At 46.0% G+C, this 25,866-nt stretch overlaps 1 protein-coding gene across 1 annotated transcript; it reads left to right on the forward strand.

Moving 5' to 3' along the window:
• Nucleotides 1-378: 378 nt before the first annotated feature.
• TMEM72 (transmembrane protein 72) lies at nucleotides 379-22,129 on the forward strand (the record flags this gene model as incomplete). Its single annotated transcript, XM_080914983.1, has 5 exons — nucleotides 379-448; nucleotides 15,584-15,650; nucleotides 18,366-18,437; nucleotides 19,840-19,979; nucleotides 21,651-22,129. 5 exons carry the CDS (start codon nucleotides 379-381, stop codon nucleotides 22,127-22,129), a joined length of 828 nt encoding a protein of 275 aa, XP_080771109.1.
• Between the last annotated feature and the right edge of the window lie 3,737 nt (nucleotides 22,130-25,866).

The raw sequence follows: 25,866 nt of genomic DNA on the forward strand, positions 1-25,866 counted from the left end.
TTCCTTGGCACAGCCTCCTAAGGAAAGGCCTCTAGCTCCCCTGCTCCCTCCTCCCAGCCAGAAACAGTTAATTGTCTGCTCCAGGCTGCCTCCTGCCCAACCCTAATCTGCAGGATCTCCGGCAGCTGCGCAGGAGCTGAAGTAGCTCCAGGCTAGGCCAGGGCTGTGTGGAGCAAGGATAGCGTTCTTCCAAGATAATGATTAAACTGAGCAGCGTTTGGCAAGGGCATTGGCTGCTAAACTAAGGAGGTGAGCCTTATTCACACCTCGGCCTGGCTGTGGAGGCCAGAGCTGGTTCAGCCAGCCCCTGCAGCCTCCTGCTTGAGAGGAGTCTTTGCAGCCGGCTCTTCTGTGACTCTGTTCACAGCCCCTGGCACCATGAAGCTCCAGGTCTTCTGGACCGGACTGGAGTATACCTGCCGGCTCTTGGGCATCACCACAGCTGCAGGTAAGATCTATTCATCTACCACCTCCTTGCTCAGAGGCACAACAGGGAAGGCCACCAGAGACATGGCTTCTAGCCAAGAGACGGTGGGCACATCTGACCACATCTGCCCCTCAGTTTCCCTTTTGAGTCTCTCGGAAAGCCTGAACTTCAGGAAGATGCAGGTGCCGAGTGATCCTTAGGCAGCAAAGAGTGAGTCTTGGGTCTGGTGCTGATACTCTGTGGCCACCCACCCTCACAAGACCTTGAGAACCTTCAGCATCCCTATCACTGCAATGAGCTAAAAGGTCTACCCCTTGCCCTCAGAGTGTTTTGAGGAGAGCTGGTTGAGGTGGGGAATAGAGGTGAATGGAGAAAAGGCTGGGAACATGTGAGAATGATACCATTGTGTGGCTAATTAAAACGGTCAGCTAAGTCCAGCTTGCTTTATTCAGCAATAGTCCTATCATACACAGAGAGAATCCCATGAACAGGGCAGCTCTATCCTCAGGAGACCTGATAGGTATAAAGACGGCACGCTCCCACGGGTCCCTCACCACACTGGAAACGCTGGGAAAATGTGTTGTTGAAAACCAGCCCCTTCGGTATGAGCCATCTACCATGAGCATGGTGTGAGACTTAGAGGACCAGAAATCAGCTGACTGGAATTTCACATAGTTAGCAAAGAATTGACCCTAGCCCTGAATCCCCCACTAGTGCAGAAGGGGCAGAGCCAATACTGAGGAACTGAGTAACAGTGTTCTGAGCTCTAAGCTCTGTATACCAAATCCCTTGGGGTAATGAAAAATATATGCCTTAAGTCCTTCACATCTGGACAAAAGCTTTCTCAAGAGTCTCTCCCAACCGAAAGGCTCCTCTCCAGTTCAAACCAAAATAATGTGACCCAAGCCTCAGGCCTCTTGTGCGTGTACAGCCTTGGTCCAGCCCTGTGGAGCTTTGAGGCTGTGCTTCCTGACCTCTGTGATGGATGGATCTGGCAGACACAGCACTTAGCAAAGCAACATGTGAATGGTGTTTCTTGGTAGATGCCCTTGTGATAAACCCATGGTCAGTGGCAATCCAGATCATTTCTGGGGTGCTAGCTTGAGCTCATAGTCAACCAGGTATTGGACTCTGCAGGGACCATGGCTGTGAATCAGAGCAGACAAGGTCAAATTCCAGCCCTCCTGCCATGAGATGGAGCAAATGAACTCAGGTCGGAGTCATGACCTTGCCAAGGTCATACAAGAGGTTGGAGTAGCAATACCCTGGAGCCTTGGTTCCTGGATTTTCCCAGCAGCACCAGACAAAGCTTTCCCTGCATTCTTGGGCTAGTGGAAAAGCCAGCTCTGGCTTCCTACAAGACCCCAATGCATTTTATAAATAGGCAATGGTCTCAAAGGCCCCTAAGGTGATCCTAAATATATCTCCATAATGAAAGTGTGAGTTACTGTTTACCACTGCTGGTCAAAGTCTACCGTGTTCCTTCTACACCATGAGTTTTAAATGCATACATTTTACCCTTCTACCTACCAGGAATCTTACAACTAGAACTCAGCCATACTCCACCCAGAGCAGCTACCTCCCACCAGCCAGCACGCACATCTATCTTTCTAATGGATTAGGGGATCTACCTTATCTCAACGTAAGGATGGCCTTTTATTCCACACCCCTCAGCACATGTGCACACCAAGGCATATTGCACATCTTAACCACAACCTTCATCTCTGCTAAGAAGCTGCTGTTAAGGCTGAAGATGAACCTTCTGCTTGGCTATGATACAAGACACAAGCTAAAAATAGGCCACAGTTGCCTTCTAAAGGCCAGGCTTTCAAAGAATATCCCTTGGGCTCTCCAGAGTGTGTGGAAGGGGGGCAAGTGGAAAGTTAGAGAGGGGCTCCAATGCTCTCTGGCAAATCTTGGGTTTCTCTTGACATCACTGGCCTTTGGGCTTCTGTCCAGTCCATAAGATTTACAGATTCCTTGTTCCCTTAAGCATCTTTTGTTGAAATCCTTTTTCAAGGATTTCAAGGATCCTTTTTTGTGTTGAAAAGTCCGGGGCCCATTGTAGGAACATTGCTGTGGCGGCGAAATGAGACTTGCAACAGAGACTGGCACATTGCAGAAGCCCAGGGCAGTGGGGCGTATGAGGTGGTCCTTGTACACAAACAGTGTAAAGTGTCTCGATGTTGGGCAGAGGCCATGGAGGGATATTCCTTACTGGCTTTCTTCCCTTTACTTGCTCAGCTTGCTTTCCTATAAAACCCAAGTCTACCAGCCCAGGGATGGCACCACCCACAGTGGGCTGCCCCCCCCCATCACTAATTGAGAAAATGCCTTACAGCTGGGTCTCATGGAGGCATTTCCTCAACTGAGGCTCCTTTCTCTGTGATAACTCCAGCTTGTGTCAAGTTGACAGAAAACCAGCCATACACTACTCAAAGCCTGCTGCCAAGGAAGCAGGGAGGCATGGTACAACTGATGGCTATCTATTCTTGAGACCCCACACTTAATCAGTGCCTTCAGCCTGAGTCAGGATTTAAGTGCTATGCAGCAAATGGAGCGGGAGAAACCAGGTGCCACCACTCAGAACAGGCACCAGGCACTGGGTGAAGAAGCAGAAGAATGTATTCACATGACACATGCAGGGAAGTAACCTCCCCAAAGCCCAGTTGTCCAGCTTCGGTCACCTGAGATATCACTTAGGAGGATGGCATCATTCTTGACTTTTCTCTTCACTGATAGGTTTAAGTTTTACAAGTAGCTTTGATTCAAGATAAGGCACCAAACCAAATTTAGTCTTCTGTCTCAAAAGGGAGTATTGCTCTGTATTTTAATGAACCTAAGATGCTAGATTTAAGATAAAACAGAGTAGTACAGAGTCCCAACCAGGGCCACTCCATAGGCTACTCTTTTGACTCAACCCTGGACCAGCCCTGGCTGCGCACAGGCTCGGTCAGGATGTGGGGCTGCATTGAGCATAGAGGGGACAGTATTACAGCAAACAATATAGTCAAGTACACCACGTACTTGTGAAGCTGAAGAAGACACTGGCTTTTAAGGTGTTTGCTGGTTCTTTGAATAATCTATATGTATGACTCTTGGGTCATCCCAAAGATCTCCAGCTGAGTCCACTCTTGGGTCCTGTCTGCAAATGTTTTCTGAAAGAAGGAATCACCACAGGACCTCCCACGTGTGTGTCCAGAAGAACATAAGTAATATCACAGTCAGTGTTACTATCTTTCCTACACCCATAAATGCCTGGAGATTGGGAAACTGAGGCTTTACAATCCAGTTGGGTTGTCCACCTAGACACAGTAGCAATGCAGGGCATCCTAAGGACTGGACATAGCAGTATAACGGAAGGAACGAGGTGATACCCAAGCAAAGCTGTTGAGGGCAACTTGCTTGTCCTGTTTCTCCTGAATCAAGTGCTTGGAGTCCATCTGAGGTCACTTGTAGCTTGTTTGTTTGTTCGTTTGTTTTGTTACATCTCAACAACCTGCTTTTCTATTTAATACACATTGCCGCATGCTAAATGGCAGCGTTCCCTAGCACATACCCTTCAAACACGAATGTCTTACAAACATAGACCCAGGTGTTCTTGTCTCTTAACCGGTACAAGAAATGTGTTGTCTCACCTCAGCCTTTGGTCAAAGCCTTCAAAAATGCTTTGTAAGTAACTGTCTAGAGCCCTGCATGCTATTTTTTTCTGATTTTGTATATTCATTTAGTTTTATTGTATGAACATGTTTGCATTGCATGTACGTCGGCTCGCCACGTGTGTGCCTGGTCCCTGTGGAGTTCAGAAAAGGGTTTCAGATCCCTGGAACAGGAATTACAGGAGGCTGTGAGCTACTCTGTGGGTGCTGGGAATTCAAGCCAGGTCCTCCGCTAGAGCTGCCAGTGTTCTTAACCACTGAGCCATCTCTCCAGCCTCTCTGTCTCCACCGTATGCTAATGTCAACCACTCTTAAACGCAGATCTGCATGACTACCTCTTGCCATTGAAGAAATTATGTACTCCAACATGTCTGCAGGGGATTTTTGTCCCAGGGAGGTTACAACGTGTTTCCAGTTTTGTTCCTTTCTGGTCTGATGATTCTTCTCCCTGCATCTTTTCCTCCCTCCTACTTCACAAAAAGCTTTGGGTCAAACATTTCTTCCTATCAGTGTCTTCCCTTTTAGATTTACAGTTGGAACACAGAAAGCTAATTATGGTTCATTTCCTCTGCAAAAGTTTGGTATTTCCATCTTGTGCAATGGGTACCTGTATGTTAAGAAGCCAAGACCTCCACCACAGGGCACTGTGTGTGATCTGACCAAGCAGTAAACACATTCCAGCACCCCATGCCTCTGTGACCTGTGCACCCCTGCACTACTCCTTTCCACATAAACTATTAACACTTCCCTTCCCATTGACAGGACAGGGACAACCACTGGCTCTGCCCTGAGACTTCAGGGAACCAATGACTCAAAATGAAGCCTGCTGCCATGGATTCCCAGCTCAGGGCAGACTAATTCCAGAGCCTGCTCAGGAAGCAGGGTCTATGAGACATGAACAACCAGCCCCTCTTGAAGGGTGAGGAGGAATCAGAGGAAAAGGAGAAGGCAACAGTGGCCCCATTAGGATGTGGCAGGCGGGACTTTAAAAGGCCTGATCATTTTCAAGCTGGGGCGGTGGCGGCTACAGCAGCAGTAGCAGTTTTGAGACAAGATCTCACTTGGTGGTCCAGGCTGTTCTGGAACTTACTGTGTAGTCGGAGCTGGACTTGAATGTCTGGCAATCACCTGACTCGGTCCCCTGTGTGCTGGGATTACAGGCATGACCACCACCCCTCGGAGCACAGCTATTTCTATACCATGTGCAGTGCGCAAACCAGAAAGAAGAGAGCAGCTCTGGTCTATTTTTCATAGACTCACAGCTCTTTCTAACCCCTTTGTATATGTTCATTGCACAAAATGATAGTTTCATTATAAACATGCATATATGTATATGTACAAAATATATACTATATATGTAATGTATACATACACACACATACACACATATGTGTGTGTGTTTCCCATATAAAAGACAATATATTTCTCTCTTTAAGCCTAGTTTATTTAAGTTAACACTATAATCTCTGACAGATGACACAATTAGTTTTTCTTTAAAGCTGAATGAAAATCCATTGTGTATATGTACCAAACTGTTCATCGTTAGATGGACACCTAAGCTGATTTCATATCTTGGCTTCTGTGAATAGTTCAGTAACAGGCATGCATGTTGGACAGGTTCCTCTGTGATACGTTAACTCCATCTCTTTGTGTGTAGACCCGGTAGTATATCTGAATAGATTGTGTGGTGTTCTATTTGGGGTTCCTGGAGGAATCTCTACACAGATCTCCACAGTGTCTCTTCTGCTTTACACCCCACTGGCAGTGCATGGGCTTTTCTCTTCCCCACACCAGAGTTATCTGCTTCCTTGATGAAGGCCATTCTCTCAGGTGAGATAGAGACTCTGTGGTTTGGAGTCACATCTCCTAAGCCGGCAGCTGTTTCAGTTGTCCGAACAAAACAGGTGTGCCCAAGGTTTCAGGGAACAGAGGGAAAAAAATGTTTTTTGAACCCCCCCCCAAGGAAAATGCTGTTCTAACAGGAATACCAAGGAATCTCACAGCATCTCACACAGCAGTCTCAGCGCCAAAAACTGGCAAATCGGCCCAAATTGCTTCCAAGGAGAATTCTACCAACATTTGGTGAAGACATAATATAATTCTGTGTAAATGACTACAGAAACTTGAAAGCAGGGAGTGATTTCCAACTTATTACAGAGAATCGGCATTTACATGGGTGACAACTCATCTCAATTGTCAAACTAGACAGTGGGAAGAGGGAACTTCAGCTGAAGACGTGCCACCATCAGACATGTCTGTGGGGGGGAAGTTTCTGGATTGTTGATGAGTTTAGAGGCCTCAACCACTAAAGGTTCTACATCCTTGGGCAGTAGACCCAGTCTATATAAGAAAGACAACTGAACGTGAGCCTAAAATCGAGCCAGTGAACAGCCCTGCTCTATAGATCCTGCTTCACTTCCTGCCTCAGTTTCCCTCAATGATGATACATAACCGAGAACACGAACCCTTTCTTCCTTCCAAGTTGCTTTTGAGTCTTGTTTTATAAGACAGCAACAGAAAGCAAGCTAGGACAATGCAGATGCCAACATTAAACAAAAGATGTTATAAGAAAATTGAGACTAATTCCCTGAACAACTGTAGCAAACCAGCAAATGTAGAGACAAAGGATGCCATGCCATGAGCAAGTGGAGTTTGCGGCAGAGCTTTGCTGCGAGGTGTTTAATAAGCTTTTAACCGCACACCTATAAATAGGTACTTGTTGTGTGTGCTCCTCCTGTTAATTCTTCTGAGTTTTGATGGTTACTAGATCTTTGAGAATTTCATAAGTGTTTTGGTCATTTCACCTCCCCACCCCTAACTCTTCTGGGATCTACTGCCCTGTCCTGTCACACGCAACTTTGTATCTTTCCTTTCACCCGCTAAAGCCAATTTGTACTTCATTTATTCACGAATGTGTGGCCTTTCATTAGAGCATTTTTTATTTATCAGGGGCTACACTTTTAGAGAAAACTGATCCTCTCCCAGAAACTAAGAACTTTATCAAGAACTCCTAGGCTAGGTCTGGAGTTTCGTGCTCAACTGCCCTCTCTGTGCTGGGATTTGGGCAGGTTTAAGCTCAGACATGTCTAGTGTGCGGTGTAGCATCTGCTGTGAATTTATATGTGCAACTACTCTGCTGTGTTCAGAAGACGCTGGTTCCTTACAGCCATCCAGCATCTCTGGCTCTATCCTATCTGACAGTTCATCCACAATGATCCCTGAGCCTTTAGAGGAGGGGTTGTGGTACATATGCTACGTTTAGGGATGGACATTCTGAAGTCTATTATTCTCTGTGGGTCTCTGTGTCAACCATCATCTATTGCAAGCAGAAGCTGCCCTGATGGGGACTGTAACATTTTCAATCTACGAGAATAATAATAGGCCATTAGAAATTGGTTTAATGTTATGTCTGTTTATCAAAATAATAGTTGTAGGTTCTTTCTTAGGGTTTATGATCTCTCTAGCCATAGGTGCTTGGCCTGATGTTGGAGCCAAGTATGGGTTTCACCTTGTGGAATAGAACTCTAATCAAATCAAAAAGTGGTTGGTCACTCCTGGGACATTTCTGCCACTGTGCCGGGCCTGTTGTTATTGTTGTCCATAGGGACCTATATAAAATTGGTGCTTACTTTCCTTCTTTGGTATCATGCATACATTTCCTGAACTATGAAAACTACCCAGATGGGATGAAGCTTCCAGATGAGCACCACCTTGACTTATTTATGTATGTATGGCTCATGTATGTGGTCTCTACAATATCTTGGAATCCAGTTTTGGCTTTCAGGAGGTAACCAAGAGCACTGTGATATTTGGAGGCCTATAGAACCTCCGTGACCAACAACTGCAAAAGGAGTAAATAAATAGATAGAGAAAATGAAAAACTAAAAAGCACTGGGCTTTTTATTCATTAATCTCTCTTATGTAATAGGGGCATTGTTTACCCATACAGGATAACTCCACTTTGACTCTTTTTATGTATGTATATGAGTATATTTCAGAAGGTTTCCATATGACTCTTTTTTAAATCTTTAGTGTTATTTATCTCTTCCATTTTCTCTCTTTTACTCTGATGGCTCCCCACCACAGTTTATCCCTTCATTCCATTATTCCCCTTAATTCCTTTGTATCAGTACATTCTATCTCTTCCCTGAAAGCCATCCCCTGTGGGTCCTTAGTGATTCCCTGACCCCTGCGTGCATTTTAAATGAAACACACACATCTACAGAGTCAAAGCTAACAAATGAGAGAAACATACATTTGTCTTTCTGGGTCTGGATTACCTCCCTCAAAATTATGGTTTCCAGGTTTCCCCATACCTGTGGATTTCATAGTTTTGTTTTTAAGTGCTGGGTAACATTCCATTTTGAAGGTACACCACACTTTAATCATGTCATACCAGTTAGAGGTATACGCTCTTTCCCGACCATCGTGAATGGAGCAGCAGTGAGCGAAGATAAACAAGTGTCTCTGTAGTAGCATATAGAGTGCTTTGAGTAGATGCCCAAAGTTATACTGCTGACTCCCATGGTACGTCTATTTTTAGCTTCCTGATGTTTCCACATGGATTCCCATGATGGCTACACCAGACTGCACTCCCAGGAACAGTAAATACGTTTTTCTCTTCCCTCACATTCCTGCCAGATTTTGATGCACTTATCCTTTGAATATTGGCCATTCTGAGGTGAGATGAAATCTCAAAGTAGGCTTAATTCGCATCACCTTGATGGCTAAGGCTGTTTCTCAGCCATTTGTATTTTGTCTTTTGGGAATTCTCTGTTTCATCCTATGTCCCCATTTTCAGTTGTGTTGTTTACTTTCTTAATCTTTATTTTTGACTTATTTGTATGTTCTAGATATTAATCCTCCGTCCAATATATAGCTGGTAAAGAATGTTTCCGTTCTGCAGGCTCCCTCTGGTGACGGTGCCCTTTCTACAGCCATACATCCCGTTTACTAGTTGTTAATCTTCGTGCCCATACTGCTATGGTTCTAGTCAGAGAGGCCTTTCTTGTGGCAATGGGTCCAATCACCCCTTCTGTTAGATTTAAGGTATTGTGTTGAGGTCTGCCACCCATTTGGAGTTATACTCTGCTCAGAACGAGAGATAAGGATCAAGGTTCATTCTTCTGCTTGAAGCTGTTAAGTTTGGCCAGCGCTATTTGTTTAAGATGCTGTCGTTTCTCCACTTTGTATTGTTGGCTTCTCTGTCACAAATCAGATGGCTGCAGGAATGTGGGCTGTATGTGGGTCCTCAGTTCCACTGCACTGTTCAGTGGGTGTTTTATATGAGCACTACACTATTTTTTACTAACATGGCTCTGTAAAGTAACTTAGTATCTGGGGTGGTGATACTTCCAGCAGGTTGTTGCTGCCGCCGCTGCTGCTGTTGCTGTTGTTGGTGGTGGAGCTGTTCTTCTTGTTGCTGCTGTTGATGAGGATTGTTTTGACTATACTGGACCTTTTGGATTTATACATGAAAATTTTTAAATTGTTTCCATTTTTTCTAATTTCTCTGAAAATTTTAATTGAATTTTTGGTGGGAATTATGTTGAATCTGTAGATTACTTTTGGTAGAATGGATATCTTCCCAATATTGATCCTACCGATCCATGAGAGTGGGAGGTCTTTCCATCTTTTGATGTTTTCTTCAATATTTTTTCCAGCATCTTAAAGCTTTTAGTATACAAGCTTTCTACTTTCTTGGTTAGGTTAAGTCCAAGACTTGTTTTGAGACTAATGTGAATGATGCTTGCTAGTTCTGTGAGTTTGTCATTTGCATGAAAGGAAGTTACTCTGCTTTTGTGCATTGATTTTGTAATTAACTTTGCATAATGTATTTATCTGCTGCAGTAGATTTCCAGTGGATTTTTTTTTTTTTTAATTTGGGAGGTGTCCTAGGGTTTTGTTGCTATGAGCAGAGACCAATGCAAGTTTTATAAAGGACAACATTTAGTTGGGGCTGGCTTACAGGTTCAGAGGTTCAGTTCATTATCATTAAGACAGGAACATGGCAGCATTCAGGCAGGCATGGTGCAGGAGGAGCTGAGAGTTCTATATCAGGCAGCTAGAACGAGGGTCTCCAAGCCCATTCCCAGAGTGACACACTTCCTCCAACAAGGCCACATCTTCTAACAATGCTACCCCCTGGGCTACACACATGCAAACCATCAGAGGAGATTTTTAATTACTTCTTCTGGCTCACTGAATCTTAGGGGTTTACTTAAATTATTAACTTCATCTTGATTTAAATTTGAATTTATATATATATGTATATATATATGGGATGAGTTTATATATGTATAAACATAAAATATAAAATATGTATACATAAAAACTCATTCATTTTTAGATTTTGTTTCATTTGGTAGAATATAAATTTTTAAAGTATGCCTTTATAAGTCTGTGAATTTCCTCGGTTCTGTTATAATAACTCCATTTTTCTTTAATTCAATTAATTTAGACCCTCTTTTTCTTTTGGTTAATTTGATTAGTGTTGTTGGTTTCTTCCCCTTTAGTTAGTTTGGTCAAAGGTTTGTCAGACTCTTCATTTATTGATTCTTTGTATTGTTCTAATCATACTTGTTCTAGTTAATTTCATTCCCGATTTTGATTTTCTCCTCACATCTACTACTTTGGGGTGTTGATTGTTCTAGGTTTTCAGAGACCTCAGTGGATCATGAGGTTATTAATTTGAGACTCTTACATTCGTATGACGGTGCATCATGAGGCACTTCCTCCTCAGTCATATCTTCATTTTGTCCCACAGATGTTCCTATGCTGCATTTTCATTTCATTAGACTCTGGGCATCTTTTCATTTCCTCCTTGATGTCTTCCTTAGCCCAGTCTTGATTCAGTAGTGTGTGGCTTAGCTTAAATGAGTCTGTGTATTTTCTGTCGTTTCTTCTGACGTTAGTCTTTCTTTTATGAATTTGTGTGCTCCTATGTTTAGTGCATCTGTGTTTAGGATCATAATATTCTGTTGCTGAGTTTTTCCTTTAATGAGAACAACTGTCCCTTCTTATCTGTTATGATTAGTTTGGGTTTGAAGTCCATTTTGTCAGATATTATAATAGCCTGCTTGTTTTCTTAGTTCCATTTGCTTGAAATACCCTTTTCCATGTTTTATTATAAAGTGTTCTCTATCATTAGTCATGAGGTGTGTTTCTTTTTTAAAATATGTTTTATTCATTTTTATTGTATGTGCATTGATGATTTGCCTACATTTGTGTCTTGTGAGAGTGCTGGGTCCACTGGAACTAAAGTTACAGAGCTGTGAGTTATCATGTGGGTGCTGGCACTGAATCCCCATTCTCTGGAAGAGCACCTAGTGCTATTGACTGCTGAGCTCCAAGGTGTGTTTCTTGAAGGGTTGAAAAAAACAACAAACAAACTAAAAGCATACAGATTTCTGAAAGTTAAAGGCTAGATGCCTTTCTTCTGGAGTTGGAACAAGCCCAGGATACCCATCCTCACCACATATAGCCAACACCATGAATAAACTCTAGCCAGCACCATAGATAAACTCTAGCTAGCACCATGGATAAGCTCCAGCCAGCACCATAAATAAGCTCTAGCCATCACCATGGATAAGCTCCAGCCAGCACCATAGATAAGCTCTAGCCAGCACCATGGATAAGCTCTAGCCAGCACCATGGATAAGCTCTAGCCAGCACTGTCATGCAATGAAGAGAAACAGAATGTACAGCTTGCCAGGGAAAAATGAAGAAAATCACAAAGGCAACTAATAGTAAAAGGTGTATCTTTAGTGCATAAAGCATAAATAATTAAATATCAATTTCTACAAAATTACCTCTTCCAAATCTTATTCTGTAAAAGCTCAAAATGGATCATAGACCTAAAATGCACATCTTAAATACTAAAACACCTAGATGATGGGATAAAATCTGTGTTGAGTTAGGCTGAGATTTCTCCCCCCCCCCCCTTTTTTTATTGGATATTCTTTGTATTTACTTTTCAAATGTTATCCCCTTTTCCCTTACTACCCTTCTCCTCCCCCTTCCCCTCCCCCTCTCATTGCCTCTGTGGTGAAGGTGCTCTCTCTCCCAACCACCCTCTCCCATCTCAGCTCCTTGGCATTCCCCTACACTGGGAAAATGAGCCCTCGCTGGACCAAAGGTCTCTCCTCCCATTGATGCCAAACAATGCTATCCTCTGCTGCATATGCACCTGGAGCCATGGGTCTCTCCATCCAAACTCTTTGGTTGGTGTTTTAGTCCCTGGGAGCAATGGAAGGTTTAGTTGGTAGATAATGTTGTTCTTTCCATGGGGTTGCAAACTCTTTCATCTCCTTCAGTCCTTTCTCTAGCTCCTTCATTGGGGTCCCTGTGTTCAGTCCGATGGTTAGCTGCAAGCATCCTCCTCTGTATCAGTATGGCTCTGGCAGAGCCTCTGAGGAGGCATTCATATCAGGCTCCTGCCAGTAAGCACTTCTTGGCATCAGCAATAGTGCTTGGGTTTTGTGGCTGCATATGGGATGGATCCCCAGGTGAGGCAGTTTCTGGGTGATCTTTTCTTCAGCCCCTGCTCCTCTATTTGTCCCTTTATTTCCACCCGTGAGTGTTTTGTTCTCCCTTCTAAGAAGGACTGAGGCATTGACATTCTGGCCTTCCTTCTTTTTGAACTTCATAAGGTCTGTGAATTGTTTCATGGGTATTCCAAGCTTTTTGTCCTATTATCCACTTATCAGTGAGTGCATACCATGTACCCAGCTAGCTCAATAAAGCATGAGACTCTTAATCTCAGGGTCATGGGTTCGAGCCCCATGTTAGGCTGAGATTTCTTAGTTCAATGCCAAAAGTTCTGTCCCTAGAAAAAGAAACCCTAACCCTTCTGATTAGATCCCATCAGGATCTTAAAACATTCCCCTTTAAAATGCAGTATTGGAAGCCAAGACAAAATACAAGCGATGGCAAATGCGAAAAGGCATTCCACATCATTAGTCCTTGGAGAGATGCAAATGAGAGCCAAAGCATGTGTGTTGAGATGGTTAGAATTAAAAAGACCAAACCATTGGCAGGGCTGTGGGATTCCCATACACGCCTAGTGAGAACGCAAGCAGTGCACTCACTTTGAAACAGTTCGACAGTTTCTTCAAAAGTTTTACATGCTGCCGCCATATGATCTGGCTATTCCGCTGCCAAGAGAAAGGAAGCACATAGCCACACAAAGAACGCATATACACACTCATGGCAGCTCAGTTCATCATATCCAAAACTAGAAGTAACCTAGTCATCCATCAGTGTGTGAACTATAAACAAGCTGAGCTGCATCCCCGTTAGTCAGCAACACGAGTGAGCCAAAGCTTGGTACTGATGCACACTACAGCTAAAATCACTGTAACAAGCAGCCAAAGATGAGTGCACACTCTTCAGCACTGTTTATCTTAACTCAGAGGAAGTGTAAACTAGTCTCTAGTGACAGAAGTGAATCACTAGCTACTTAAGGGTGGACCAAAAACAGAGAATGGAAGTGATACCTGGAGGCTTTCAGGGTAATAACGATGCCCATTCTCTTGATGTAGCGATGCTTCCATGGGTGAAGACATGTGTCAGTGCTTATCAAACTGTGCTTGAAAAGTGTGCAGTTTGTCACAGGTCAAGAATGTCGCACTAAAGCTGTCACTGGCAGTGCATGTTATCTTGCTAAAATGATGTCCCTGGACAGCTGAAAACCTCAGTGGTCCTGGTGTTCTCCATCCAGGTAAGTAGGCTAAGCAGCTCTACTAATGTTGGCTGGCTATTCATCCCTACCTGGAGGCCAGGCAACTGATGGATCATCTAGACTGGCCTTGGCTGGGTGATAGGGCAATTCTGTTCTGTTCCATAGTCCAGTGGAAGACGGGTAGTGTGGCAGAGACACAGAAAGAAGTCTCGGGTCTCAAAGCCACCTTACATCTCTACTTGCATTGCATCTAGAAAACCCCATTGTTCAGAGAAAGTCCTGTTGTTGAGCTAAGAGGCAACTCTTTGCCACAGACAAGGGATGGAAAAGTCACATGATACCAAGAGGTGTGTAGGTCCAGGGCACTGCAGTCTATCACAGGAACTGCTGCTGAGCTAAAACCAAAACAGACACTTCAAATGCTGTCTTTCATCTATAGGTCATACTTAAAGGATCTAGGAAGGGTCTGGTAATGTAGGTCAGAGGCTAAGAGTTTGCCTTTCATAAACAAGGTCCTAGATTTGCTCTCAAGCATGAAAAATAGAGAGTAAATTTTAAAAGGGAAAGAAAAAAGAATCTAGTACATCTAAAAAAAAAGGGGGGGGGGTAATTCTACTGCGAAATTCTCCCCAAACAGGCAGATTAGAACTAAACAATAAATGCTAAGGTTTCCTTGAAATCTTTCCCAGAAGTTTTTAGCATAAATTCAGACCTTTTCCCATGCTGCTTCTCCATCCTGGCTCACCTGTGAATGCTGCATGACCTCAGCACACAGGGAGCTTCCGGCCATGTTAGCAATCTCCTCAACTTCCTCTGTCGACAAATTCTATTGTCTCAGGGAATGCGTACTAACAGGTTCAACATCTCTGCCCTGTACTGGAAAAAGCAAAAGCATGTGTCATGGTGGCCTCAGGCATTATCTTTTGACACCTGATCGAGTATTGTGAGGGCTTAGACAATGACCAATGGATCAATGATAAGGGCTAGTTTATTCTTATTGGCCCTATCAAGAGGAAAGATTATATCTGTTTTCATATTTTTGCTTCACTAACAACTGTACTCACTGTGGACAAAGAGTCCTTCCACTCACAGTCCAACATTGCTCCATGATTTTCCTATCTTGGCTCCTTCTTGAAGCCTTGTGAATGAATAAGTAGCCCAGAAGTCCAGTCCTTCCAACTGCATCATACAAATCACCTTCTGTTATTCTTCTAGGGGCTCAGAGGGGCTGAGGCCAACAAGGGAGTAGATACCTCCTTATATTTACAGTGAGCATGTCTCAATTCTGAGTGGGTGCTCATGAGAGTTACCTTCAGAATGAGCATCCCCTAAATTCTAGGCTGAGCACCTTCTGCATTTTAGGGTGACCATCTTATATTTGTGGAAGCCACGTGTCATCCACAAGCTCAGTGATGCAGGCAAGAGAGTAAAATCTATGTAACTTTCTCTCATGAAAGCCATAAAACACATACACTGGCCTGGCCCAGGGTGGCGAGAGTCTTGGAAGTCATCACAGAGACTAGTCATGAACCTGAAGGGCTGTTGGCTTGAGTTCAGGCCATCTCTAGGGCACATGGACCTTGGATGGCTTCTGTGCTGCAGGATTAGGGTATCTTTGGGTTCTTCCTAGGTTTTCAGGGACCACCTGGAAGCCTTTCTGCTCTCCTTCCCTAGCCACAGCTGTCAGCACACATGGGAGGAAACCGCCCTACTCTCAGACCTCAGAAAGACCATGCCTCAGCCAAGAGTCCTCACAGGACCACGCTGTGGAGTGGTCTGCCCGGACCCACTGTCCTGTCTCCTCTTCCCCTGCAGTGTTGATTGGAGTGGGGACTGAGACCTTCCTCCAGGGGCGGTTCAAAAGCCTGGCCTTCTACCTGCTGTGAGTATGAGTACCTGTGTTCCCCCTGCCTGCATGTTCCAGCTCACCCATGTCTGTCTACTGAGAGTAACACAGGGTAACCCACTTCCCATGCTAATTCCTCCCCATCCAGAAGTGGAGCCGCAGAAGCTTCTAAGGTAAGTCCTGGTTTGGGAAGATCCCATGAGTCAGCCAACATCCTTCCATCACTCACAGATGCATCTGCCTGCCCTTTCACACATGCGCCGTCTGTCCATCATCTATCCATGAGTCTACCTCATCTATCCTACCTACTAAATGCACCCATCTACAGATGCTCCAATTCCTCATCAAATCAGTCCTCCATCTATCCATCTATCCGCTCACCAATGTTTCCACCTACCCATCCATCCATCTACAGATTTGCCTATTCACCAACCACTCATCTACTTAGTCCTTATCCAGCCATCTACCTATCCCACCCACCTACCCACACAACCATCTATCCATCAACTCTATGCACTATCTACCTGTCTACCTACCCATTCTAACATCTATGCATCTCTATAATCACTTCGTAATTCAACCAACACCAATACATGCATACACATATATATGTCTATGTATATGTGTGTGTGATATGTATATATTATATATAATATATATAATATATGTGTGCATGTATATAGTTCCCTTGCATGTCAAGTACAGTTTATTGTCTTATATACATTATGTCATTAATGTAGCATCATGAGAAATATGCACATTGTCCTGGTAATAGAGATGGTCAAATTCAGGACTATGCAGCCATCCTAAGTCACTGAGCAACAGGTCTCATATTAAGGCATGGGACTCTGCCTCCCAAGCTGACTCTACCTCTCCACTACCAGCTGTGCCAATATACCTTGGCATAAAAGAAATGGCTGGCTGTGCAGGGATGTCACAAGCAGTGAGATAGTTGGGGGTCTCTGAGCCTATGACTTGGTGTCTCTGCAATCCTGTCCTAGGCTACTAGCTGAAGGAATGTTGGAGGATCTGTGTCCCAGCAGTAGAATGTCCCAGCTGCTTCTTTCTGCCCACAAGATCTCAGGCTGCATCTCCTGCCATTTCCTTCCCCTCACTAACTTACCCTGCACCTTGGTGGCTGACCTTTGACCTGGGCAGCCATTCTACCCCTACCTCAGTGTAGGCTGTCTGCTGCCCCTGAAATTTTCATATCTGCCACCTCCCAGCTGCAGTCCACCTTCAGAGCTCATGTCTACACTGCTAACTTCTTTCTTGACACTTGGCTGTACCTGGGGACTTCTGGCCCTCTCTACTGCCTGGCTTGCAAGCCATGTGTACCCAAGTGTGCACAACACATCTCTATGCCTTGAGATACTGTCTCTCAGGGCTCCTGCAGCAAGGTTGAATCTGCCTCTCATTGGGTAATGAGGATGCCTTCTGCCATCAATACCTGGCTCTGCCCTGTCTCTAGGGTACTCAGTGCCCAGGCAGTCATTCTTGGGTCCACTCCAGCCTCAAGTCTCCCTGCCCCCCACACTCACTCAATTTCTCCTCTACTCATACCTTGCTCTCTGACACTTACAGAGCAACCCCATCCTGCCATCCCCTGCCCCTAAGTCACTCACACCTTACAGAAAGTCTGGATGAGTCACTTACCCACCAAGTCTCAATTGCCCTCTGCCCCAGGATATAGGAAACCACTCTGCTGAGAGTTTCTATAAAGCACATGCCTTTGAGTACTTCTTAGTCTCACAGTCTCCAAAGTTTGGGGATGCTTCCCATCTGGCCCCTGCCACTGATGAGCTGTGTAGTCCTGGGCAAGGGTCTGACCCTCAGCTTCCTCACTGGTAACTGACATTAGTATATCTGCTGGTCATAAAAGCATTGCAAAGACCAAAGGAGTTGGTTTCTATAAGGCTTCTAGAGTTGCGATTGTCACATCTCAATCATTATGTTTCTATCATTTTAAAATTAAGGGGTAAGAATTGGGCAGATATTGAGGAGAGCAGAAAAAAAAGATTAAATGCTATAATCACACAGAGAGGAAAACAGCATCTATGTAAGGGCAGTTATATTCTAAGCATGGCTCTAAGGGACTTGTAGATCCCTACTCATCTAATTGGTAATAATTTCATTGGTGAAGCCTTATAGTTACCCCTGGTTTACAGGTGAGAAACCAAGTCACATAAAGGCCAAGTCTCTGTGTACATACAGAAGCAGACCCATGACCCTAAGGAGACAATGGTCCTGAGCCCCCATTGCCTCTACACTCACTACCCTTTCACCCCATGGGTCTTCCCAGAGCACTCTTCCATAAGACGTGCCCAGAGCAGGCCCAGGTCTTGCATGCTAATTATAGAGACATCCTTTAGAAGCTCATAGACTAGTGACTCTGCCACTGTGATAGTAAGAGTTCACTAAGCAGGCAACACAGGGAAAGAGAGGCCTTCCAAGAAAGGCTAGCTTGTGCAAAGGCCCCGTGCTACCTCTGGGTACTCATAAAGGTCTTTAAATGGCATGTAGTTTCAATTCTAAGGATCAGGAATGCTCCAGCCACTGTAATCAAGATCTGTATGCTACCCAAGCAGCACTGGAGGGATGTTTGATGGAAACACAAATAGATGGGGGCAGGGACCCTGGCCAGTGTGTCAGTGAAGATGCCTGGGACTCAGAGGAGACACAAGCGGCCAACCTTGATCAATCCATAGGGGACCAACAGGGATGGTCTCCCTCACTCTTTTCCCCTCACAGGTTTACAGGAGTCACCATCTCTGTGTGTGAAGGGACCTTCTTTGTGGCTCAACTGTTGGCCATCTGCTTCAAGTGAGTAGCCTCCAGGAGTAATCTTTATATCTCTACCCGGACCAGCCCCAGACAGATAACCTCACCTGCAGGGCCATGGCTGAGGTTGTCCTGCTTCTGGGGCAACTGTGGTTCTCCTTCCAGAAGCAGCAAATCTGGGCCTGGAGATGGCTTAGGTCAGCACAGCTCAATCACCTGCTGTCTGCTATTCTCAGCTGGACAGATCCAATCAGGGCCCGACTCTACCTAGACTCCCTGGCAAAGTCAGCTTTCCATACCCCAGGACATTCAGTCTCTGGGCCAGTGTCCAGTCCACTACAAGTTGAGGAGCCTGCAGAAGGCTCAGCTTGCAGAGAGCACAGCTGTGTGTAGGAACTGGACCACAAAGGCCCCACTGTTTCCTAGCCAGTGCTCACTGTGTGAAAATGGCCATCAGTGTGGTTAAGGGCTCAGATGCTGGACTGTGGCTAACAAAGCCCAGATAGTCAGGTCCCCAAATGGTCAGTGAGATTCAGACCCTAGCACCTTGGGGTCTAATAACTGCTTCCCAGGTTCAGTCTTTAGACGACAGCATGCTCCCCTTTCTGCTGAATTCTACCTCAAAGGATTCTTAACATTGCAGGGATGTGGAGGAATGTTTTAGTCTCAGAATCCTCTCTGCATCCTCTCCAACTACATAGGACGTCTGCTTGTATGTGTGCACATGTACATGTACATGTATACCCACAGACTGACACTAGAGGGCGCGAATGAGCTGTACCAGGCAAGGTTCTGTGGCTAGTGATGCTCAGAGAGCATCAAAGGTCCAATACAGGGAGTGTCTTACTTTGCCTGTAAAGAAACATTCAGGTGGTGTCCCTGAATAAATATGCCCAGCATCCTGGCTCTGCCTTTACCCTGGATAATCCCTGTGTGTCAATAAAAAAGAAGAAGCTTTTCCAGGCCTGTTGTGCCCTGTGCCTGGCAAGGCAGAGCAAGCATGCCGCTACTGCATCCCAGCCTATTTATTCTTTGTGCAGTGTGCAGTGTCCAATCTGCACAGTGGTCCTGGGATGGTGGCTCTTGTACTATACTGTACTTGTAGATTAAAGACTCCCATAATGTTCCAAAGACTTGCACCGACCTTCCTTTCCTGTTGGTCAAAACCATGGCTAAAACCATGCATGCATGGGTAAGGGAAGCTTTTTAGAAACCCTGTGGTCCCTCTGGAGTGGCCCAAGCAAGCCTCCTAACCACAGAACCTACTGTGAGGACCCTGGGCTTCTGTGACTCCAACCCCTGCAGATACTCCATCAAGGACCACGGTAGCAATCACAGACACTGCAGGGCTCAGCAAGGCTCCCGTGGTCTTCTGTGGAACTAGGACGTTGGTATAATGATTTCTACTAACCTGATAATGCTGAGTCCTGCCCCCCTCTGCCAGGTGTCAGCCAGGCTCCCGGGCTCACAGAGCAAAGGAGAAGTCTCACTGGCTGGGCTGCTTCCAGAAGTTTCTCGCCTACATGCTGCTGTCAGTGGCCTGCTTCCTCCACCCTGTCCTGGTCTGGCATGTGACCATTCCAGGTAGGAACACCGGGGGCAGTGGACATATGTGAGCCCTGCAGATGTGATCTAAGTAGGAGGGACCAGGTTCTGTCTCCCAGAGCACCCACCAGCCTGTCTACCCTCTCTGACCCAGTGAGCATGACTGTCAGAAGCCCACTATGCTGACCAAGCAGCAGGAACATCCCGAGGTGAAGCACCCCCTATACATAGCCGTCCAGAGGTTGGACCCCTTGGACGGGACCCTGGGTTGTCTTCTCTCTGGCCATTTTCAAATAATGAGATGGCAAATCCTCAGCCCAGACCTTTCCACATCTCCCCATAATTCAGCTCTAGGCTTAGGTTAGAAAGGCTACGCAGCATATCAGCTTATCTTCTGCTCCTCCTCCTAGTACCTTACAGGGTAGCTCAATTTCTAACCCCAGAAAGGACATCCTCACCTCTACACTGTCTTTTACCTTATTTTCTACAACCCTTCTCTAGATTCCTCCTTATTTACACACACATTGCCCTCCCAGAGCCCATCTGAAAGGCAAAAGGTTCCCAGACTAAACTGAAGGAGACAAAGCTCTCTTCTTTAGCATATGTGCCAAGGCCCCTGAAGAAAGTCAGAGAAGGATTTATCCTGACATGGAGTTAGCCACAAATACTGCTCCTCTGAAAGGGCAGACTGAAGAGACCTTGGAACTGGTAGGCACTGGTGGTCAGGGTCTGGGTTTCCCATAGATAGGCCATGCTCCTTGCAGGAACAGAGAGTCTGCAGGCTAGCCCAGATGATTCATGGGCAGTATTCACATCTTCCCAAGTTTACTGGGTAGGAACTGGGGGAATCTCCACATTTCCAGGAGTAAGGAGACATCCAACAAATTCAACATCCCCAGCAGAATCCATATCTAGCAAAGCCATTAAATGCCTGCCCTCTATAATCCACCCCGAGAGGGAAGCTGAGGGTGGTGAAATCAGTGTTAGGAAAAAATGAAGAGAGACTGGGGGGGGGGCGAGGATATGGTCCGTGGAGTGCAGCGAGGCATGGGGGAGAGGGGGATGCCTCTGGGGGACCCATGTTGGTATAGTACAGAACAGAGTTTATTTAGGTCGTGGGGGAGTTAAGAGGGTAGTAGAGGCAGAGAGAGAGAAGAGAGAAATAGAGAAGTAGAGGAGTAGAGGCCGGCCATGAGCACATGGGGGGGGGGGAGGAAATGGGGGCAAGGGGGGAGAGCAAGAGACCAAGAGTCCAAAAGAGCAAGAGCACAAGAGAGAGAGGAGGGGGCAAGCAGCACCTTTTATGATGTCAGGTAACAGGGGCGGAGCATTCCTGGCTGTGGCCAAGTAACTATGGGGTGTGGTATATCTGGCTGTTGCTGGGTAACTGTGGGGTGGGGTTTACAGAATCCCAGCAGTCAGTACTATAGACCAATTCTCCATATGAAGGAGGGAATGGGGCATAGAGGGCAGATGGAACCCTTCTTTGGTACCCTGGCCCCACATAGCACTGGACCTCTTTGAACCTTTTAGCCTTGTCGGGTCATCATGTCAGCCTCTGAGTCTAGTGTGGGTGTGTGAAGGCTCAACCTATGAGAATGCTGATCAGTGTGGCCCAGCAGTGGTGCTATGAAGAGAAAGCTTGCCCTGCCTCTGGTTTTCCCCCATGGTACCTCTGTGCAGTGTCTTGACCTCCCAGATCTTTTCCAGGCTCCATGCTAATCGTCACTGGTCTGGCCTACTTCCTGCTGAGCAAGCGAAAAAAAAGAAAGGCTACTCCAGGGGCGGTGCCCCCCACAGAGCAGTACACAGACCCTTCCAGCAGCGTTGTGAGTACCACAGGCTCTGGGGACACTGAGCAAACCTATACTTTCCAGGAGGCCTTCAAGGAGGGGCCTGGTTCCTTCTTCGTCCACATGAAGAGCATCCTAAAGGGGACCAAGAAGCCACATGTCCTGCAGGCCCAAGATACCCTAATGGAACTGGCACTGGAACCAGAAGACTCCTTAGCCAAGAAAAAGCAGGTACATTTTGAAGACAGTGTGGTCAGAATCATCCCATCCCTCACTGAAGGGCTGGATGATAGTGACAGCGGGCCAGAGGAAACCAGCTCTGACACAACCCCCATCATCCCTCCCTCCCAGACCCCACTCTTTCTGCCTTCTCTCATGGCCACCGACCTATTCTGAGGTCTACAGATGGATGGAACCTGCCAGAAGACTCCTAATAGCCACAGTCCCTGCAGGGAACGTGGGGTCTCCATGGGTCAGCTGCTCACATCCTAGTGGTGGCTGGGCATTCAGAACAATGAGATAGCATACCAGGCCAGACCTGTGGTGACCTCCAGCAAGGTACCAATGAAGCTTTGCCATGTGGAATCAACGCAGGCTCCTTCTTGGGGAGGGGTAGGAAAAGAGACCATGGCTTCATTCTCCACAAGGCTGCTGAGCCAACTTTCTAAGCCCTAAAGGAACAGAAAACATGAGTTCACCCTTGCACCCAACAAAGGGTTCAGCCTTCTTCAAGAACTCTATGGTATGTTTTGCTTGTGTTACAGCCTACTGATGCCAAAGGCCCAGGGCTCTGTTGGCAGATTAGATTACCAAGATTGCTCATGGTAGATATGAGAAAGGAAAATTCAGATCTCAAGCAAGTACGGCCTGGCAGTGGGCTACATTCTTAGCATACTCTGGGACTGAACTGGGCAGTAGGCATTTTAGAATCACCCGGGGAAAACAATACCACTCTGTGCTCACTGCCAGGAAAGCTGACCAGAAGCGCATCTCTCATTCCAGAAGGATAGCTCAGGGCTTCCTGCCTCCCCTCGCTTACCCCCTACTCAACTGTATGGGCAGTGTTCAGAGTCCAAGTAGATGGTATAGATGATTCGGTGTAAAAGGGTCTGGGAGCCTGTGGTCATATGTAGCAGATGTGGCCAGGACATAGCGTGGAGTAGTCATTGTAGTTCAGGCTTCAAAGAGACTGCGCCCAGAGAGCCACAGAGCACAGGGAAGTACCTCTGCCATGCTTAGGTACCTGGGAGTAGAACCTCTGATGAGTAGATGATCACTCAAACAGACAAGAGGGGAGGAAGTGGAGGGAAGGGGAGAGGGCAGCAAGCAGGCAGGCATGACTGCATCCTGGAACTACAGAGGTGGCAGTGAATTTGAGTTAGATATTTCTCAGTACCTTTCATTCTAAATAGTATGTTTGATCCACAGGATTATGGCCAGGAAAAACAAACATGTTATTCCTTTTATAGCTGACCCCGTGTGTGAGCAACAGGAAATTAAGTATCCTGTAGTTTTGTGTCTGAGCAGAGGGAGCTATTTCTGGGTTCTCCTGTGGGAAAGCCTCAAGCACACACTTATAGTCTAGATAAGGAGCATGTTCATTGTACAATGGTCAGCACCTATGAGGGTTTTTGTTGTTGTTTGCTTTGTTTTGTTTTGGAAATGAAGCAACCTAGAAGTTTGTATTAACCTGACACTTAGCATAACCAGCATCCAGAAGGACAAAATACTTTTGCAGTAGATGTGTTTTCTCAGACTGTGAGGAGTAAAGGCAGGAAGCAAGCCAGGAACGCTGGAGTAGGTCTGCAAGGTCTACCCCACTCATCCCTTACGTCCAAAAGGTAGGCATTTGATTATTGCTATCAGCACTATGGAGTTCTGAACACCCTTTATTGATATATTCTCCCCAAGATGTATTTACAATGTTTCTGAAAATGCAGTGTGAACAGAATTCTTCGCATCCTGTCTGAAGGTCTGTCCCCAGGGCAGATCTCTGAGTTTTCTATTCTTTCTTTCTGGACAAGTCCTCAACAGCAAAGTCTGTTTTCAGAGGTTGGGGGTTGAGGATACCTTTCCTGGATGGGTGTGTACAGGAGAGAGCAGGCCTTGACTGCCTGGGTTTGTCCTTCCCAGTCTGGAGCCTCTACCTCAGGAGTCAGATAAGGTGGAGTGATCAAGACTGTCATATATAAGTCTGCTGAGTCTCCTGAAGATGACTGGGGGCTACAACACATGAGACTCTAACTGTTGGGATTCTATAAACGCTACCCCACAGTTACCTCAACATCCAGGTATGCTCACCCCAGTTACCTGACACTTATAAAGGGGGCTGCTTGCCCCCCCCTCTCTCTTTCTCTCTCCCTCTCTCTCTCTCAGCCTCTTTCTCTCTCACCCTTGCTCTTCCCCTCCTTCTTGCCCCCTCCTCTCCCCATTCCCTCCTCCTCTCTCTTCATGTGCTCAGGGCCGGCCTCTGCTTCTCTACTCTTCTCTCCTTTTCTCCTCCTCCTCCTCCTCCTCCTCCTCCTCCTCCTCCTCCTCTCCTCCTCCTCCTCTCCTCTTCTTCTTCTTCTTCTTCTTCTTCTTCTTCTTCTTCTTCTTCTACTCTCTCTCTCCCTCTTTCTTCTCTCTCTCCCTCCCTCCCTCTTTCTCTCTCTCTCTCTCTCTCTCTCTCTCTCTCTCTCTCTCTCTCTCTGCCTCTACTACCCCTTAACTTCCCTCCCCATACCCTGAATAAACTCTATTCTGCACTATACCATCGTGTGACTGGTCCCTCAGGTAGAAGGATTCCAACATGGGTCCCCCAGAGGCATCCCCCTTGACCCCATGTCTCACCGCACCTCCATAGACAATATCTCTTCCACTCTCTCATCTCTTTTCTAACTCTTAAGTGAGGCAAGTGTCAGTAGAGGTGGCAGATTCTTATACTAAACCATGGTCTGTATCAAAAGCATCTCTTTCTTATTCTCAACTATATCTCTATTTATACCAGCTTATGATACATATTGAGTGTGCCCAGAAGTTTTTCAGTTCCTGTCATCTAAACAGGTGCCACCCTGGGAATAGAGAGGCTCTAATTGGCTCTAGTCCCTCAGCAGCTTCCATTCAGGTAAAGGCAGAGCATTTAAAGAATTTCAGGACAACTGAGAGCAGGCTAATGTTTATAGAGTTGTTTAGATAAAGATAAGGACAGTACACCATTCACGTATTTGTCAGTGCTGAAAGAGAGAGGGAGGATGGGAGAAAGAAGTAGGGGAAAGGACATTGCATAACGGATACATGATGGTGTGGGCTTCTCCAAAGGAGATCCCCACTCCCCACTTGAGTGTCTTCACAATGGTTGTGTGTAGGACTCAGTGCTTAAGACCTACTTCTCCAATGGCATTATCTACAGCAATTTTGAGTGATTAAAAAAAGTTTAAAAATTAAGCAGCTCATATGTTAATATGAGGGGCACAGCATCTTGCTCTCCCAAAATGGGACCACAGTTTAAGGGGAAACTGAGAATATAACTTGTTTGATAGTCACGTGCTGTTAGGAAAAAGATAAAGGGAGTGGATGGGGACTTGTTTTATGGAGATGTGGTGAGGTATGGGGGAGGGGATGCCTCTGGCAGACCAATGTTGGGCATCCTTTACTTCCCCTGAGGGACCAGCCACACAATGTATAGAATAGAGTTTATTCAGGGCATGGGGAGGGGAAGTTAAGAGGGCAGTAGGGGCAGAAAGAGAGAAGAGGAGTAGAGAAGTAGAGACCAGCCATGAGCACATGGAGGGAGGGGGAAGGGAATAGGGAGAGGGGGATAGAGGGGGGAGCAAGAGGACAAGAGAAGAGAAAACAAGAGAGTGAGAAGGGGGGCAAGAAGCCCCTTTTACAGTGTCAGGTAACTGTGGGGCGGAGCATGCCTGGCTATTGCCAGGTAACTGTGGGGTGGAGTTGGAGTTTAGAAGAATCCTAATAACACTTGCCTAGCAGACATGATGCACTGGGTCCAATCCCCTGTCTCATAAAGTCAGGATATTGCTTCATAGGTACAATACAGCCCTAGGGAGGTAGGAGCAGGAGGTCAGGAGCTCAGAGTCAGCCTAGTTTTTATATAATGATTTCCAGTCTAGCCTGTGATGGGAAACATGAGA

The sequence above is a fragment of the Micromys minutus genome (assembly GCF_963924665.1).
Source record: "Micromys minutus genome assembly, chromosome: 3".
NCBI classification, from domain to species: domain Eukaryota; kingdom Metazoa; phylum Chordata; class Mammalia; order Rodentia; family Muridae; genus Micromys; species Micromys minutus.